General features: G+C 36.8%; 2 protein-coding genes across 2 annotated transcripts; both read right to left on the bottom strand.

The window, feature by feature from the left end:
- Positions 1-11: 11 nt before the first annotated feature.
- On the bottom strand, positions 12-7,695 carry LOC109094624 (ataxin-7-like protein 2). Its single transcript, XM_042729749.1, has 10 exons — positions 7,531-7,695; positions 5,849-5,917; positions 5,423-5,732; positions 5,164-5,336; positions 4,713-4,795; positions 4,389-4,600; positions 3,573-3,744; positions 3,257-3,378; positions 1,802-2,555; positions 12-297 (listed from the first exon to the last, which is right to left on the bottom strand). The coding sequence occupies exons 1-10, from the start codon at positions 7,682-7,684 to the stop codon at positions 280-282; spliced, it is 2,067 nt and encodes a 688-aa protein (XP_042585683.1). The 5' UTR covers positions 7,685-7,695; the 3' UTR covers positions 12-279.
- Positions 7,696-9,774: 2,079 nt separating this feature from the next.
- LOC109094625 (synaptophysin-like protein 1) lies at positions 9,775-14,975 on the bottom strand. The gene is made up of 6 exons (XM_019108342.2): positions 14,836-14,975; positions 14,511-14,585; positions 13,976-14,094; positions 12,095-12,299; positions 10,770-10,961; positions 9,775-10,339 (listed from the first exon to the last, which is right to left on the bottom strand). The coding sequence occupies exons 2-6, from the start codon at positions 14,580-14,582 to the stop codon at positions 10,229-10,231; spliced, it is 699 nt and encodes a 232-aa protein (XP_018963887.2). The 5' UTR covers positions 14,583-14,585; positions 14,836-14,975; the 3' UTR covers positions 9,775-10,228.
- Between the last annotated feature and the right edge of the window lie 1,320 nt (positions 14,976-16,295).

The following is a 16,295-nucleotide window of genomic DNA, read 5'->3' as shown; positions in this document are numbered from 1 at the left end:
AACAACAGAAATGTGTTGGCATATTTATTTCAGAGTCCATTATTTGACAGTCCGTTTAGCAGCATAAGGAAGGTCTTGAGGTATTTCTATATTCATTTGCAGGTCATTCACAAATATATTCATTCACATAGAAATCCAGTATACAAAACACAGACACACACACATACATACATATAGATACATCCTCCTACAGTGAAATTAAACCATCCTGTGCATAAAGTCTGTGGCAAATACATGGCAGTTATCCTGTGCTTCTGGAGGAGTTTAAGGCAGACTCCCTCAGTGAAGAAGCTTTGGCTGTTGGGAGAATAGAAGAGCAGATGGTCAGGAAAAGGATCTAAATTCAGAGCTGAGATTCAACCACTGTGCTGAATTAAACCTTGATGATTCATCTTAACAGACTATCAATCTGTGACTTCCTATACTTGTTGTTTTATCTAACACTGTGTATTTTTATCTTCAAAGTGTTTAAAAAGTAAGCTTTGCCAGTTTTCTTCAATAACTTTAATGCATTTCCTTTCTCTAACAAGAGGATTATATGTCTACCAAGAGCTGCTTGAGCTTCCAGACCCCTACACACTGGTAGTATTAGATTATTATTTAACACATCACTTCAAACAAGCACTTAAAGGTGCACTAAGTATTTTCAGTATTGAAGTGTTTTACGCCTAAAGAAATCAATAGTACTTTTAAATGATGTGCACTCACATTGGATGAATCATATCATTAGCCTAATGGCCTATAAAAGCTTTTCAGTTTGGGTAGTTGAAAAATCAACAAATATTTATACAAGTACTAAAAAAAGAAAAGGAAAATCTAGTTTTAGATACTGTAACTGGCTATCATTTCTTCAGTTTTTCACTGCATGCACAAAAATTATAAGAATATAGGAATTTATCAAATATTTTAAATGCTGTTTAAAGTATGATTTAAAATTTTTCAATACATTCAACATTTTGTCAGCATTTATGTAGCCTCATGTCATTGCAAACCTATATATGTTTCTTTCTTACATTGAACACAAAAGAAAATATTTTAAAGAATTTTAAAAAAAACAAACAGTTGCCCAAACAGAAATACTTTGGAAGTTAATGGGGACCATCAACTATCTGATTACCAGCAGACTTCAGAATATCTTCTTTAATATTCGACACAAGAAAAAAAAACTCATACAGGTTTGGAATGACAGAGGGGTTAGTAAATGATGACAATTTTCATTTTTGGGTGAACTATCCATTTAAAACTGTTTTTGGAAATTGAAATAAATACCTAAAATAAAATAAAGATATTAGATTAAACATTTACTGTAAATGTAAAAAAAACTTGCTTTGGGAACTGACTGTAATAAATGTTTAAGTACTAGAGTACTAAAGTACTAAAATGACTAGAACCGAAAATAAAATATTAATAGAATATAAAATACAATATTCAAGAAGCTCTAATAAGCACATAACAAAAATGACTAAAGCTTAAGCTAAATTTAAAATGAAAACTGAAATTGAAAAAAAGAAAACCTAATTCAAAATGTTAAGAAATATTATAGAATTTACTATTTAAAATAATAAAATTTTAAATTAACTACCATATTTTTTCTATGAATCATGTTTAGCGGCATCTTTTAAGACAAAGGAACTCAGTGATGATATAATGAGAGATGCCTTTTTAATATTAGATTTCATTTAAATGATTCATTAAATGAGATTTTTTGAGCTTTTAACCACTGAAGAAACAATTCAAATGAATAAAAAAAAAATACTGAATGCACCTTTAGTTAAACTACTGATAAATGTGTTAAACATACCTTCTGTGCACCTAGTTTCTTTGGCAGACTGTGGGAGGCTGATGCTGGTCTGCCATCCCCACCCCAGGACACCAGGCTGGAGTGAGTTTGGGAGAAAGAGGAGAGGATATTGGGTTTAGGGGTACATGAATTGTTTTTGGGGGGAGAGGCGTCGCAGGTCTTACGTTTCCTGCCAGGCCCTTTATGCTCGTACCCAACAGCCCTTTGATTGAGCCCTGAGGCCCCTCCTTTATCAGACTCTGGGGAGGGAGAGGGGGAGATGTGGGCGGGGCTTTGCTTAATCAGCCCTTTCATTTCAGGTGGGTGTGTTCTGCTGCCAAGTGAGTGTGCACCATTAAATGGTCCATGTGGTGAAGAAATCGTAGTTCTGTTCAAGGAGGACTGGTGGTCTTTGTGGTGGGGGAGAATTAGGATTTTGGACTGTCCAGGCGAGTCCTTGTCCTCCTTGGGTGATTTCCGGCGCTTGTTGGCTGTGGGACTCTCCTGAAGCTCCCTGAAACCCACTTGCAAAGCCTGTTTGCTGGTCCGACCCGCAGGGTTACGGGGCCGGGCGGGGCCTGAGGTCGTCTGGGCTTTCGTCGGTAGTTTGGAGGCGGCTGTTAGGTTAGTGGGCTCTGATTGTCCTGAGGTGCTTGTCCTGAGAGTAGAGGTGCTGCGGATGGGTACTGAGCTGCGCGTGGCATCATGGGAATTGTAGGTGTTTGTGGTGTTTAGGGGTTGATGAGAGCATAGTTCTGACACCTGAGGGATTTTCCTGCAGACATAGGATATACTTATAAAAAACAAAATTCACAGGCAAAAGAAAAAAAAATCCATTCTTGCAAAAATACGTTTAAAAACAACCCATTTTGTAGAAATTAAAGCAAAGTAATTAATATTAACTAATTTAAAAACACAATAATTATTATTAGCATTTAATAATAGTATTATATTAATTTAAAACATTTTGTTTTACATTTTTAAAAATATGTATTTATTTGTTATTTTAAACAACAATTTATTACACTGACAATACATTTGTAATAAAAAATAACTAAAATGTAAAGAGATAAATTAAAGAACAAATACTAGCTAAAAAATAATCAGAAATTAGAAATGTTGCCTTTGAAACTAAGTGAAATAAGTTGAAATAATACAATTAAATAAAACCAAAATATAAGAAATATAAGCTTATTACTAAAAATCCTTAATATAAAAAAATTCTAATTCAAAAGCCAATTCAAAAAATTAAGTATTCCTTTAATTTATATCAATACATTTGTTATGATGATCATATTTATAATAAGAAAATGACATTGCATTAGATAAGGAAAATACAAAAGTAGAAATGTTTTTTAATAGTGCTCTCGGAATTCTAGTCCTCACTGCATTTCCTGCAACTGGCATGTTGAGAACACAGAAAATATAAGCCTTGTGAATGTCACAAGATCTTCAGCTTGATGTAAAACATCTTACTTCCATAGATAAGTGCTGAGGTGCTGCTCCATCATAACACTGAAAGCTGACCGCAGGTGGAGCAACCTTCGGTCAAACGCTAACACACTACGGCCAAGAACACGTGCCCCGAAGGTGCAAAGCTGGGAAGAACATGAGAGAGGAGACAAGCATGGGTTCATTTTACTCTAAATGGGATATTATTCGAAGAAACGTTTTTTTTTTTTTTTTTTTTTTTAACTTCTATTATGAACAGAATCTTACATAGATTTATAGGGATTTTTATCACTTTTTAGTTTAAAACTGCTTAAATTTTGATATGAAGAAAAATACTTACACCCAGGGGTTTAGGGTGCAAGGTGCTTGCTGGTAAATGAGCAAAGTCCTCACGGTTCTCCCCGTCACTCTCCTCACTGGAGAGATCGGCTGAGAGAGACTCCATCTGCGGCTCCTCAGAGCGTATCACCTCCTGCTTCATCTCTACAACACCCTCTGATGAATTCATGGACCTGTAAACACACTCATTCAGATAAATGTCCTTTCCAAGTAACACATAAGCTTGAAAGCTTCACTCTACATTATTTAAAGGGAAAGTTCACACAAAAATGAAAATTCTGTCATTAATACTCACCCTCATGTCGCTCCAAACCTGTAGGACCATCATTCATCTTCAGAACACAAATTAAGATATTTTTGAAGAAATCCAAGAGCTTTCTGACCCTGCATAGACAGCAATGCAACTGAAACATTCAAGGCCCAGAAAGGTAGTAAGGACTTTGTAAAAATAGTCCATTGACATCAGTAGTTCAACCTTAATTTTATGAAGCTATGAGAAAACCTTTTGTACGCAAAGAAGGAAAAATAATGACTTAATTTAACAACTTGTTCTCTTTCAGGTAAGTCTTTGACACGTGTTCATGAGAGTACCACAACGCATGCGTGTTGTCCTGCCGACTACTTTTCTGGGCCTTGCACATGGTAGTTCCAATGCTGTCAATGCAGGGTCAGAAAGCTCTCAGATTTCATCAAAAATATCTTAATTTGTGTTCTGAAGATGGTCTTAAGTTTGGAATGACATGAGGGTAATTATTGACAGAATTTTCATTTTTAGGTGAACTATCCCTTTAAAATCACAGAATGCAGAACTATAGACCTGAGAATAGAAGAGTTAGTTATTTGGCATTTGTAGTGCAGAGGCCCAGTCTGAGACGCAGGGGTCTTGTGGTGGGCAGAGCCTTCATCAGGAACCTCTCTGGGCAAAGGGGGGCGCTCTCGAGGCTTTGAGCTCATCTTCAGCTCCATTACAAGCTGGTCAAAAGGTTTCCGCCTCCCTACCACTTGCCGGCGCTGATGGATGGAATGAATCTGCAGCAGAGGAGATAACAGAAACACCAGCAAGAGATTAATGCTTTGGTCCAAAATCGCTCAATTTTTTTATGCTGGTGTACTTGTTTCTGTATATTAAATATATACTCACATTACAGGTCAGCAGTCTGGTGCACAGTTTCTTTCTCTCAGGATCCATCACCCCACAGTGCTTGTCCAAGTCACATTCTTTCTCTGAAATAAACAAATTGATTTCAACAAGAGAAAACATTTGAAACCAAAAACAACAACAACAAAACACTGTAGATAAATATATTCAAAATGCTTATGGAAAAATAAAATACAGTAAAATTCTGTTTTTTTTTTTTATTTCTTTAAATAAATGATAACTGTATGCATAAAACTAAAACTAATGACACACTCTTAAAACACTTAATAAAGTGTCAAGTAGAAAGGGGATTTAAAATTAATTTTAGACTGCCAGCAAAATCATCAATATTTGAAATATCATCCATGTTAATGTAGAATATGTCTGAAATAATAACAAACTCACAGACGAGAAGATTTTTTGTTCCCCATTATGAGTTGCATCAGAGACTTACTAAGGACTTTCTTGTAGGTTCTGCTGTATGTTCTTGGTCCATGCGGGTGAGTGTGCGAGTCCAAACTTTTCTGGATTGGTTTCTCGACTGATGGGGCTGCTTTTTTTGGTGGCGTGGGCAAATGTAGAGGTGATGGAGGGGTTTCACTGGAAACTTTATCCACCTGCTGAAGACTGGAAAATAACACTTGAATGAAATGACACTGGAATAAACAGTGGACGCGTATGATCAAGTTAAACGGCATGTCACTCTTCCTCACCTGGTTCCTTCTCGCTGTGGTTTGGAATGTCCCTGGTGGGAAAAAGGAGGTGGTGGGACTCGTGGGGGTTCAGCCCCCTGGTGCCTGCTGTCTTGAACCACACAAAGACTTCCATGTTGAGAAGGGGGTCTCCCCTGTTGGGGTCGGTCAGGGGAGCAGTTGGATGGCGTGTTGTAGAGCTCACTGAAGAGCCCATGACGACGCTCACAATGCTTCTCAAACGCCTGTGGCTTCACCACCTGCCCACAGTGGCTGCACACCACCAGGAAGAAGTCATCATGTGCTGGGCAGTGGCCATATATCGACATGTCTGTGAGGGCAAGAAACATGCTTTTATGTGGGGCAAGGGTTCACTATGAATGTAAAATCTTTTCCTTCATCATCATTGCAATCTGTCAATCATAAGCCTAACAAATGCCTCCTCACCCTCTTTCTTAAGAGTCATGGTTTCCATCCGCTTCTTCACATTTTTGCTGCACTCTTCCAGCCAGGACCCTAAAAGAGGCAGTGAAACAAACAACAAAACAAACAACAGAACATTAAATGAAGCACTAAGCAAAGTCCATTCACACTGACACTCCTCTCAAGTATCTATATATATACAAAATGATAAATAACTGCAATTAATTTTGTAATTCCAGAACCACATGTTCTTTAATAGAATCAGAATCTGTTCAGGGGACAAATTAAAAAGCTTTTTTTTTTTTTTGCTGCACAGGGTCTGTGTATTTGCTTGGGTAGCTTCTATTCTGAAGTTGAGAAAATGGTTGGTTGGTTGGTTGGTTGATAGATAGATAGATTGTATTTGCTTGTGTAGGTTATGTTGCCTTATGAAAAAATTACAAAACCACATAATACATAATTATTAAAACTTTGACTAAAATTAAAATGAAAAATATACAAATGAAAACTAATTAAACCTTCAAATAAATACTATTGTGTGTGTCATACTTAACACTGGTGAGAACAAATGTATTTTAAGCAATGCATTTACTGAGCGTAGAGGTTGACTGAGTCAGATTAGGAGCGAGTAGATGTGAAATGAAACCCGCAAGATCGAAAAAAAAAATTAACCACAAATGTGACATCCCTTTACATGGCCTACATCTTTTCCAGCAGATTTTAGCAATTGTATTTTATTTTATAAAATTAAATTATATTAAGTTTTATTATTTTAATATAATATTATTTGTACTTCATTTTAAGTCAAATCCAGCTCCGGCTCTATCATCAGCCTAATTAATGACAGGGTAATTCCTGTAGACCCTGGACTGTTCTCTTAAAAGTTTGTTGAGGCCCCCAGGTGAGAAGTGCTTTAGACACACCATCAAATGCTAAAGCAACAGTGTTTAATGTTCTCATTTCTAAAGACCACAGCTCACTGCATTCATTAATATGGGTCATTTCCTGTATTACATCAACCACATACATGAGAAAGGAAATTATTATTATTAATACGTTGATAAGGAAGATAGATGGAGAGAGATCAACTCAATGTGCAATATAAAGATGTAATGTATAAAAAAATCAAAGCAAGGGGAGTTTGATGTGAATATGCCTCTTGATTGCTTGGCTATTGCATTGGGAAATATCAGCCCAGCGTTTCATAACGCTTTCACCGCATAATAATCTGATAGTAATGAGATGTTGTCGCGGCGAACAGAGCAGTTATAAACCCGTGAGTGTGTAAATGGGTTCAGAGGTTTATTTATCTTGATAGTTCTCTGGTCGGAGACTCGTCTCCACCTTCACTTCCCGTCGAGCTGGCTGTCAGATCACCCCAAGATGACATACTGAGCCGCATCTTTTGGCTTTAAAACTCGAACCAACACGACAACGTACATAACGAGGTCAGGTACATTATAAGCTAATTTTCACTGTATATGTTAGTAAGGCGAATATTCATCGGCTAAACTGAGCGCTAGGACCTGGGAGATTTTCCAAAAGTACAGTGTGTGGGAGTGCAACCCATGCGGCGCTAGGACCCGGCGGGGCCTTTGTTTGGGTCGTGGTGCCGGGGTTTGCCCTCTTCAAACGAATCCATTTCCTGGGCTAGCTCGACGCGATTACAACCGAAAGTATCGAGAGCTCCACATGATTTTACTCACCCTCCGGCGTGGATACGTGCGCTCTGTCGATCCAAGCGGTCCAGCTTTGCCCTACAAAGTCAAGGATAGAAATCCGCCGATCTAGGGCAGCCATTACCGATTTAGCGCGTGCACGATCCACCACCATCACGTCGGGAGCGCATTGCGACGTCATATTGCGCGCTCGCGCCGGATTACCTTCTAGCGATGGGAGGTCCGACTCAATTCTTCGAGTCGGTTCTTTTGAAATTATCGTTCCAAAGAACCGGTTCACCCAAACAGATTAATCAGGGAAAGTACATATTAATAATACATAAAAGCAATGTTAAATGTGCCAGGTTTAGCCTGGGTGGCTAATCTTCATCTGTAGTCTATGGGCAGGTTGATAAAAAAAATCATTAGCCTACATAAACTCGACATTTTTACACTTAAAATCCGTATAAATGTACACAACTTTGCTTTGACCACAAGCATATTTTCTTTTCCTTTTTTCTTGGAGAAATAACAATGACTTTTATATTTTATTATCTTTTTTAAATGTTGTAATAGGGATATCTTATATGTTTATAATTTATGTTTTTAATATCTCTTTATAATTGTTTTTTGATTTTTTTTTTTTTTACATAGAGAGTTTTGGATATCTCTTTCTCACTGCATGAATCAGAAAATACAACAGACAACAACAAATTCACCTGGACTTTAAGGAATTAAAAAGATCCTTTTTCAAATACCTTCAGAATATGGAATAAACGTTTGGTGATTGTAGGCTACTACAGAGATTTCTTGCTCAGTAAAAAAAAAAAAAAAAAAACTCAAAATTGAAACTCCCCTTAAAAATAATGTGTAATAAAACAAAGAAGACATGTTATAGAAGTTGTAGAACAAAAATAGCCCAAATGTCAAAAATGGACCAAACATAAAAAAAAAAAAAATAATAATGGTTTTTTTTGTTGTGTTTTATTAGTAGTTACTATCTTTTGTATTATTGTTGTTTCACTCCAAACGCTTTTACTATCAATATAGAGAAGGAAATTTCCGATTCAACAGACTTGTTGAATCCGAGACGCGCTCGGATCGATTCGTGAACAAATTGTCCAGTCTGTGAACGGATTCAAGGATTCATCGAAAAGATCCGACTCAAAAGAACAATTCATTCACGAATCGAACATCGCTTCAAGCTCGTGTCCGTGCACTTCAAATGCTGGAAATACCCATATAGGAAATACCCTTTTTTTTTTTTTTGAATATTACATATTTAAAATCTGTAAACTCAGCAAAAAGAAGATACATCCTGTTTTAATAAAAACATCCACAAAACTTATCAGCATCAGCAACAGTTGATGTTCACAATAGCGGGCTGATACTGTGAGCATTAAGAGGATAAAGAGATTACATTTTGGCTAAGAATGTGCTTTGCCTTTGTAGCCTATTTAAGTAAATTAGAATTATAATTTAATTTTCATAGGTCATTTACCAATTAGAGATTTGACAAACACATGGGCCAAAAAACAATATGATGCACAATAAAAACAAATGATTATTTATTTAAGGCCTCCAGCATTGTTAAACAAACAAAAACAGTCAATCCATTTTTATCATCAGTCGTGCCTGATATGATGTAAACATTATACAACAGGTAAATAAGGCACATATATAAGGCACACAGTTCATATAAGGCCATTTCAACCACAAGAAGCACAGTGGGAAAATTAGCTGAGATGATATTTTACAAAGCCAAAACTAACTAAACACAACAGCACCAGGGAACATCAGAACAGCAAATTTAAGTTATATATCAAATTAAAAAAATAATACTTCACTGAACAGGAGTCAAAAACATTCAGTATATTTTGTTCATGTAACAAGTTGAAATGCCAAGAGAAACATAGTCTCAGCCTCAGAAGTCACGCCCACGGACCGTTGGCTGAACATCTGATGCATATGGGACACAAAAGTGGAAACACTTCAGGAGTGTCGAAGTCATCATCGGATTGGTTGAATTTTACAGGATTTCCACGAGATGTGTGTGTTGTGTTCTTTAATGTTCCACCTGGAAACAAAGATACCGTGGCACCAAACCCCCTCACGAAAGAAGAAAGCCACTGTGTTTACAACTATGACGACGAGTGCTTATCAGGATCACCTAAACGCTGGATTTTCAAAAGTATGTGAAATATTAAAAGTTTGCGGCATAGAATCTTTAAAATCTGTCCAAGAGTTTTACACACCGGTCTGTTATTGTGGTGACATTTCCACACCCCGAAACGTGACGCTGAACGAAACGAACTGTGATTGGTTGTTTGACATGTTGGTCAAACGGCCTCATGGGCGGGTCTTGGCCAAAGAAAGCTGCCATGAATTCCAGACATTCAGTCTGAAGGTCTGGCTACGAGAGACTATGAGAAACATGACAGTAGCAGTAAAGAGAGGAAATGTAACTTTTTAATGATACAATTTACTTCATACAAACAGTTTATTTGCTAAGGTGCTCTTGTACCTTTTCTAGTTTACAGCTTTGCTGTAGTGTCTAAAATGCACATCTAAATTTGACCATATCTGAATATAATGGAGATATTCTATAGACGAGGACCTTTGGCGGATTTGTGACACAGGTCAAGTCAGGTAGATTCATAACATCAATCGACCGGGTGCTATTTAGCACCACTTTAAGCCTGAAACAACACTTGCGTGATGAATGTGGATGTGACCTGCTGTTTAATTATGACTGTCCTGCTCCCGCTTGCTGATTGGCTGAATTGTGTAATGGTGTCTCCTTGTAAAGAAACCAGCAATTGCCTCCCCACAGGATAAGGTTGAGGAATCCAAAGATCTACAAAGATTCATTTGATTCACATTACATAAATAACAACAAGGGTTAGCAGTAAAAATATGTGGGAAAATAGGATAAATAAATCATAAGTAATTCTATTAAATTATCTATGTATAACATCATGGGTTTAGTATTTTCATATACTAAGGTGACCAGACGTGCCACTTCCTGGGGACACGTTCAGCACAGGATGTGCTCCTCCGATTGATCGTTGTGTGACATCAAAGTACTGCGAGAGCTATAGAGCAGAGCAGGCAGCTCCATGCTTTCAAATCGCTCTCGCGGCACTTTGATGTCATACAACGATCAATCGGAGGAGCACAAACAACCAACACCTGGTTATTTTAGGGAATTTAGAAATCCTGTGCTGAACGTGTCACCAGGAAGTGGCACTCTGGTTACCTTATCATATACATTACAATCCTCTTACCACTGAGGAATTGAGGCGGCCCATTAAGGGGATGTGCCCAGCAGTGCACTTGTTTCCTGTAATCTTACACATGTCATTTAGAGACACAAGTGTATTTGGACTGGTTGACAATTTCACATCTGTGAGGCCTTTTCCCCATGCAGATGAACACACCAGCCAGAGAAAAGCAAAGATCCCAGTAAACAGTAGATCCTAAAGAGAGTAATACATGTATATTGATATTATTAAATGTATTATAAATAATATTATTATTGTTCTAATATGCCAGGCAAAAGTTTGGAATAATTACGATTCTTAATGTTTTTGAAGTCTTGTGTTTACTGTTAACTGTTTTCTTTTAAATTTAAATTTTAAATTTAAATATTTGAAAATGTAATATATCCACTTAAGTCTTTAGTGTCACATGATCTTTCAGAGATAATTTAATATGCCTATTTGATGCTCAAGAAACATTTCTGATTATCAATTCTGAAAAAAAATTTTTTTTCGATAAATATTAAGTTCAAAAGAACTGCATTTATTTGAAACAGAAATCTTTTGTAAAATTATTTCTTTCATTATGGTCACTTTTGCTCAATGTCCTTGCTGAATAAAAATATTAATATCTTCTTTTAATTTCTTTTTTAATCTTACATACCACAAATGTTTGAATGGTAGTGTATGACGGCTTCCATAAAAGATATTTAGCAGCAAAAACTGTTTTCAACATTGATAAAAATAAGAAATGTTTCTAGAGGACCAAATTAGTACATTAGATTGATTTCTGAATAATTATACGACAATGAAGACTTAAGTAATGGCTGCTGAAAATTCAGCTTTTCCATCGCAGGAATAATAATAATAATAAGCAATCAAGACTTATTTCAAAAACGTAAAAATCTTAATTATTCCACAAGTTTTATGTTAATAAATGTTATCTATGCACCAATGTTTTATATGTTACAAATGCCTTAACTTTATCCTCAGGACACTTTGTTTGGAATAACAGTTGCAGCTGTTGTCAAAAAAAAACCACCCCCCGTTTCAACATTTACACACAAGTGGAACTCTTCACACCCCCACAAAGTTCAGAAACAGTTCATGAAGTGATGCTGAAATCCAGCATAATACTGAACAGGCTAATATAATGACTGCCAGGAAGTGTATAAATTAATCTATCAGACATGCAGTGGCTGGCATTCATTTCCCATACAATGTCTGAGTCAGCCACTGAATATAAAAAGGGATATGAATTTAAAGGCATGCACAGACATAGTGCAGGTTTACGAACACACACAGAACTCTTAAAATAGATACAGTGTGAACCTGAATCTATAGATACTCACAATGTTGGGGCCACGAGGAGATTCACGGTAGATGTGCTGGTAACCCAGATACAACACAAGAGTAGCTGTGCTGTACAGGAAAGCCAGAACTCCAATAGCTACAAAGAACTCAGCGGAAGATGAATAATCTCCAGTCAGTTGTTTGGTTTTAGAAACTGTTCCATTGACTTCACAGTCTGGCACACTGTAACTCTGGGTATTGAGCCTTTGCAACAAAGAATAATAAAAAAGAAAATTCTGAAAAATATATTTATTAAAAACAATTCGTTTCATATGTACAGGTGCTGTCATATAATTAGAATATCATCAAAAAGTTGATTTCACTAATTCCATTCAAAAAGTGAAACTTGTATATTATATTTATTCATTACACACAGACTGTTATATTTCAAATGTTTATTTCTTTTAATTTTGATGAACTGACAACTAAGGAAAATCCCAAATTCAGTATCTCAGAAAATTTGAATATTGTGAAAAGGTTCAATATTGAAGACACCTGGTGCCACACTCTAATCAGCTAATAAACTCAAAACACCTGCAAAGGCCTTCAAATGGTCTCTCAGTCTAGTTCTGTAGGCTACACAATCATGGGGAAGACTCCTGACTTGACAGTTGTCCAAAAGACGACCATTGACACCTTGCACAAGGAGGGGAAGACACAAAATGTCATTGCAAAAGAGGCTGGCTGTTCACAGAGCTCTGTGTCCAAGCACATTAATAGAGAGGTGAAGGGAAGGAAAAAATGTGGTAGAAAAAAATGTACAAGCAATAGGGATAACCGCACCCTGGAGAGGATTTTGAAACAAAACCCATTAAAAAATGTGGGGGAGATTCACAAAGAGTGGACTGCAGCTGGAGTCAGTGCTTCAAGAACCACTACGCACAGACGTATGCAAGACATGGGTTTTCAGCTGTCGAATTCCTTGTGTCAAGCCACTCTTGAACATCAGACAGCATCAGAAGCGTCTTGCCTGGGCTAAAGACAAAAAGGACTGGACTGCTGCTGAGTGGTCCAAAGTTATGTTCTCTGATGAAAGTAAATTTTGCATTTCCTTTGGATATCAGGGTCCCAGAGTCTGGAGGAAGACAGGAGAGGCACACAATGCACGTGGCTTGAGGTCCAGTGTAAAGTTTCCACAGTCAGTGATGGTTTGGGGTGCCATGTCATCTGCTGGTGTTGGTCCACTGTGTTTTCTGAGGTCCAAGGTCAATGCAGCTGTATACCAAGAAGTTTTAGAGCACTTCATGCTTCCTGCTGCTGACCAACTTTACGGAGATGCAGATTTCATTTTCCAACAGGACTTGGCACCTGCACACAGTGCCAAAGCTTCCAGTACCTGATTTAAGGACCACGGTTTCCCTGTTCTTAACTGGCCAGCAAACTCGCCTGACCTTAACCCCATAGAAAATCTATGGGGTATTGTGAAGAGGAAGATGCGATATGCCAGACCCAAGAATGCAGAAGAGCTGAAGGCCACTATCAGAGCAACCTGGGCTCTCATAACAACTCAGCAGTGCCACAGCATCGACTCCATGCCACGCTGCATTGCTGCAGTAATTCAGGCAAAAGGACCCCCCAACTAAGTATTGAGTGCTGTACATGCTCATACTTTTCATGTTTTCTAAAAATCCTTTCTTTGTATTGGTCTTAAGTAATATTCTAATTTTCTGAGATACTGAATTTGGGATTTTTTCCTTAGTTGTCAGTTATAATCATCAAAATTAAAAGAAATAAACATTTGAAAATATATCAGTCTGTGTGTAATGAATGAATATAATATACAAGTTTCACTTTTTGAAAGGAATTAGTGAAATAAATCACTTTTTGATGATATTCTAATTACATGACCAGCACCTGTATGTGTTAATCATATGGTTTACCTAAACGGATAGCTGAAGGACACATTTATTTCTTTGCTGGTACTGTACTGGCACTGGATGTTGAAACTGGTGGAGCCAGAATAACCCCCAGTTGTAGCAAAAGCAAAAATAGCAAATATCTGTAAAGACAGTTGGTGAATACAAAGAGGTCGAATGAATGAATGTTTACAGGAATAAATATAGTAAAAATTTAAACCAAAAGAAGCGTGCACGTGATTAAGCAGAATTTAGATTTTATAATTTTATAATTTTCTAATAGTCTGAATCGTCATTAAAAGCCTTACATTGCTTTCTGCTTCCTCTTTTTTAATGGTATCTTTTCAAAGAAAAAATGCTTATTGTGGGTTTTAAACACCTTTACATCTGTATTTTGCTAACTGGTGCTTACCTTAAACTGCTACAACTACAGGCATGGTACATAACTGGTGACTCAGTTATGAGAATAATGTTGACAGTTTTTTCTAATAACTTTTGATGTACTTACACAGAGTAGCTTAAGATCATAAGTACATCAAGTTAACTGAAAAGCACGTACCCATTCCAGGACACGTATAAATCCCAGGGGCTCTTTCAGAGGGCTGAGATCTAACCGAAACGCGCTCATCATGCTCTGCAAATAAAAACATCAGTAGCGGTCCATAAAACAAACGTTACAACTGTAGAGAAATGGTGCTATAACCAAAGATCCGGAAACATTATGAAGCGCGGCACATTTTGCAGCAGTATTTTCTCGAAAACTCTTTTTCTCATAATGTCTAAAAAAAAAAGTTGCGTTTAGTTTAAGCGAATTGCAATGTGTAAACCATGAAGTGCTAAGAGTTGTGCTGCACTGGAGATAAAGAAAGACTGAGAAAGATTACCTTGTCTAGTCCCCAGACAGAATTGAAAAAGTTCCTTTGCCTTTTCTTGGCTGTTTCTGCTTAGACACGGATTTGACCACGTGATTCGTAACGTGATCCCATCACCCAGACAAATTTAGGCATGGGCGAGCTAAAGGGGGAAAAAAAACCTTTTCCTGTAACATCTTCTCGTCTTTTATCTTTTATTTTTTGTATAATTTTAGCTTGCAGAAATATTTTCACGCTTACAAACTGTATTGTGCATACATGTTGGAAGATTTTATTTGGTGACATTTCTGGGAATTTGTTTTAGTCATCATAAAATTAATATAAATAAGTCTTAAACGTGATTTACTGTAATCTGACCACAAGAGGACGCTCTTACCTAGATGTAGTTCTCACCCGAGGCAGCTCATTAATGTTCCTTATTACTTGTAAATCTGGCTTTTGCAATGAATAGCCTATACCATATTTTAATGGTTGTTATGACAGACTTTTTTTTTTAACAAATTGGTATTACGTTAAATAATATTAAAAATAAGTATCTTTTTTCCTTAGGCATTTTTTGCCCTTTCCCCACTTCTGTTTATACCTTCTCCTTGCTATTAGCAAATGCACGTTTTGATGGGAAAAAAAGGAACTTTTAAAAAATAAATTTTTAAGCAATGCTATATCATAAAAATTGTGATTTTGGTTTAAAATGACATCACACAATAGTTAGATAGGGGATAGTTCATCCAAAAATGATAATTCTGTCACCATATAGTAGGCTACTTAAATTGTTGACAGTAGCCATTGATATCCATAGCATGAAAAAAAAACTATAGAAGTCAATGGTTACTGTCAACGGTTTGGTTACCAGTATTCTTCAAAGCAGGAGTTTTGTGTTCAGCATTTACATTTACATTTAGTCATTTAGCAGACGCTTTTCTCCAAAGCGACTTACAAATGAGGACAATGGATGCAATCAAAATCAACAAAGAGCAATGATATACAAGTGCTGTAACAAGTCTCAGTTAACTAATTAAAAGAAGAAAGAACAGGTTTGGAGAGTGAGTCAGTTATTACAGGATTTTCATTTTTAGGTGAACTTTCCCTTGTTTCCTATGTTGTGTAAAGCAATGTTGAGTGAACATCATTAACATACAACGGATGGCCTAAAATTCACAACTGTTGGTGAAAAAGAACAGTCTGTCATGGGGAGTTTCCTCTCAGATCCAGGGTAATAAAAGCTTTTTTGTTTTCATCTTAACTTTAAAAAGTTGCCTAGCTCTCAATGGATAGGAGGAGGTGCCCAGACAGTCACTACTGAGGAATTCAGGTCACACCATCTTTACTCGTGTGACAGGTTTTTCCACCCATGCAGAATTTTATTATGCACTGCAAAGTTAAAAATGCATTACTTTAGTCACATATAGCTGACATTTAGAATTATAATCTTCCTTGCAAAAGCAATGACGTACATACTTCACTTCTTTAGC

This window comes from Cyprinus carpio, chromosome B8 (genome assembly GCF_018340385.1).
Source record: "Cyprinus carpio isolate SPL01 chromosome B8, ASM1834038v1, whole genome shotgun sequence".
In the NCBI taxonomy this organism is placed as follows: Eukaryota; Metazoa; Chordata; class Actinopteri; order Cypriniformes; family Cyprinidae; genus Cyprinus; species Cyprinus carpio.
The sequence above is the reverse complement of the archived record's forward strand: the minus strand, read 5'-3'. Positions and strand labels throughout refer to the sequence as shown.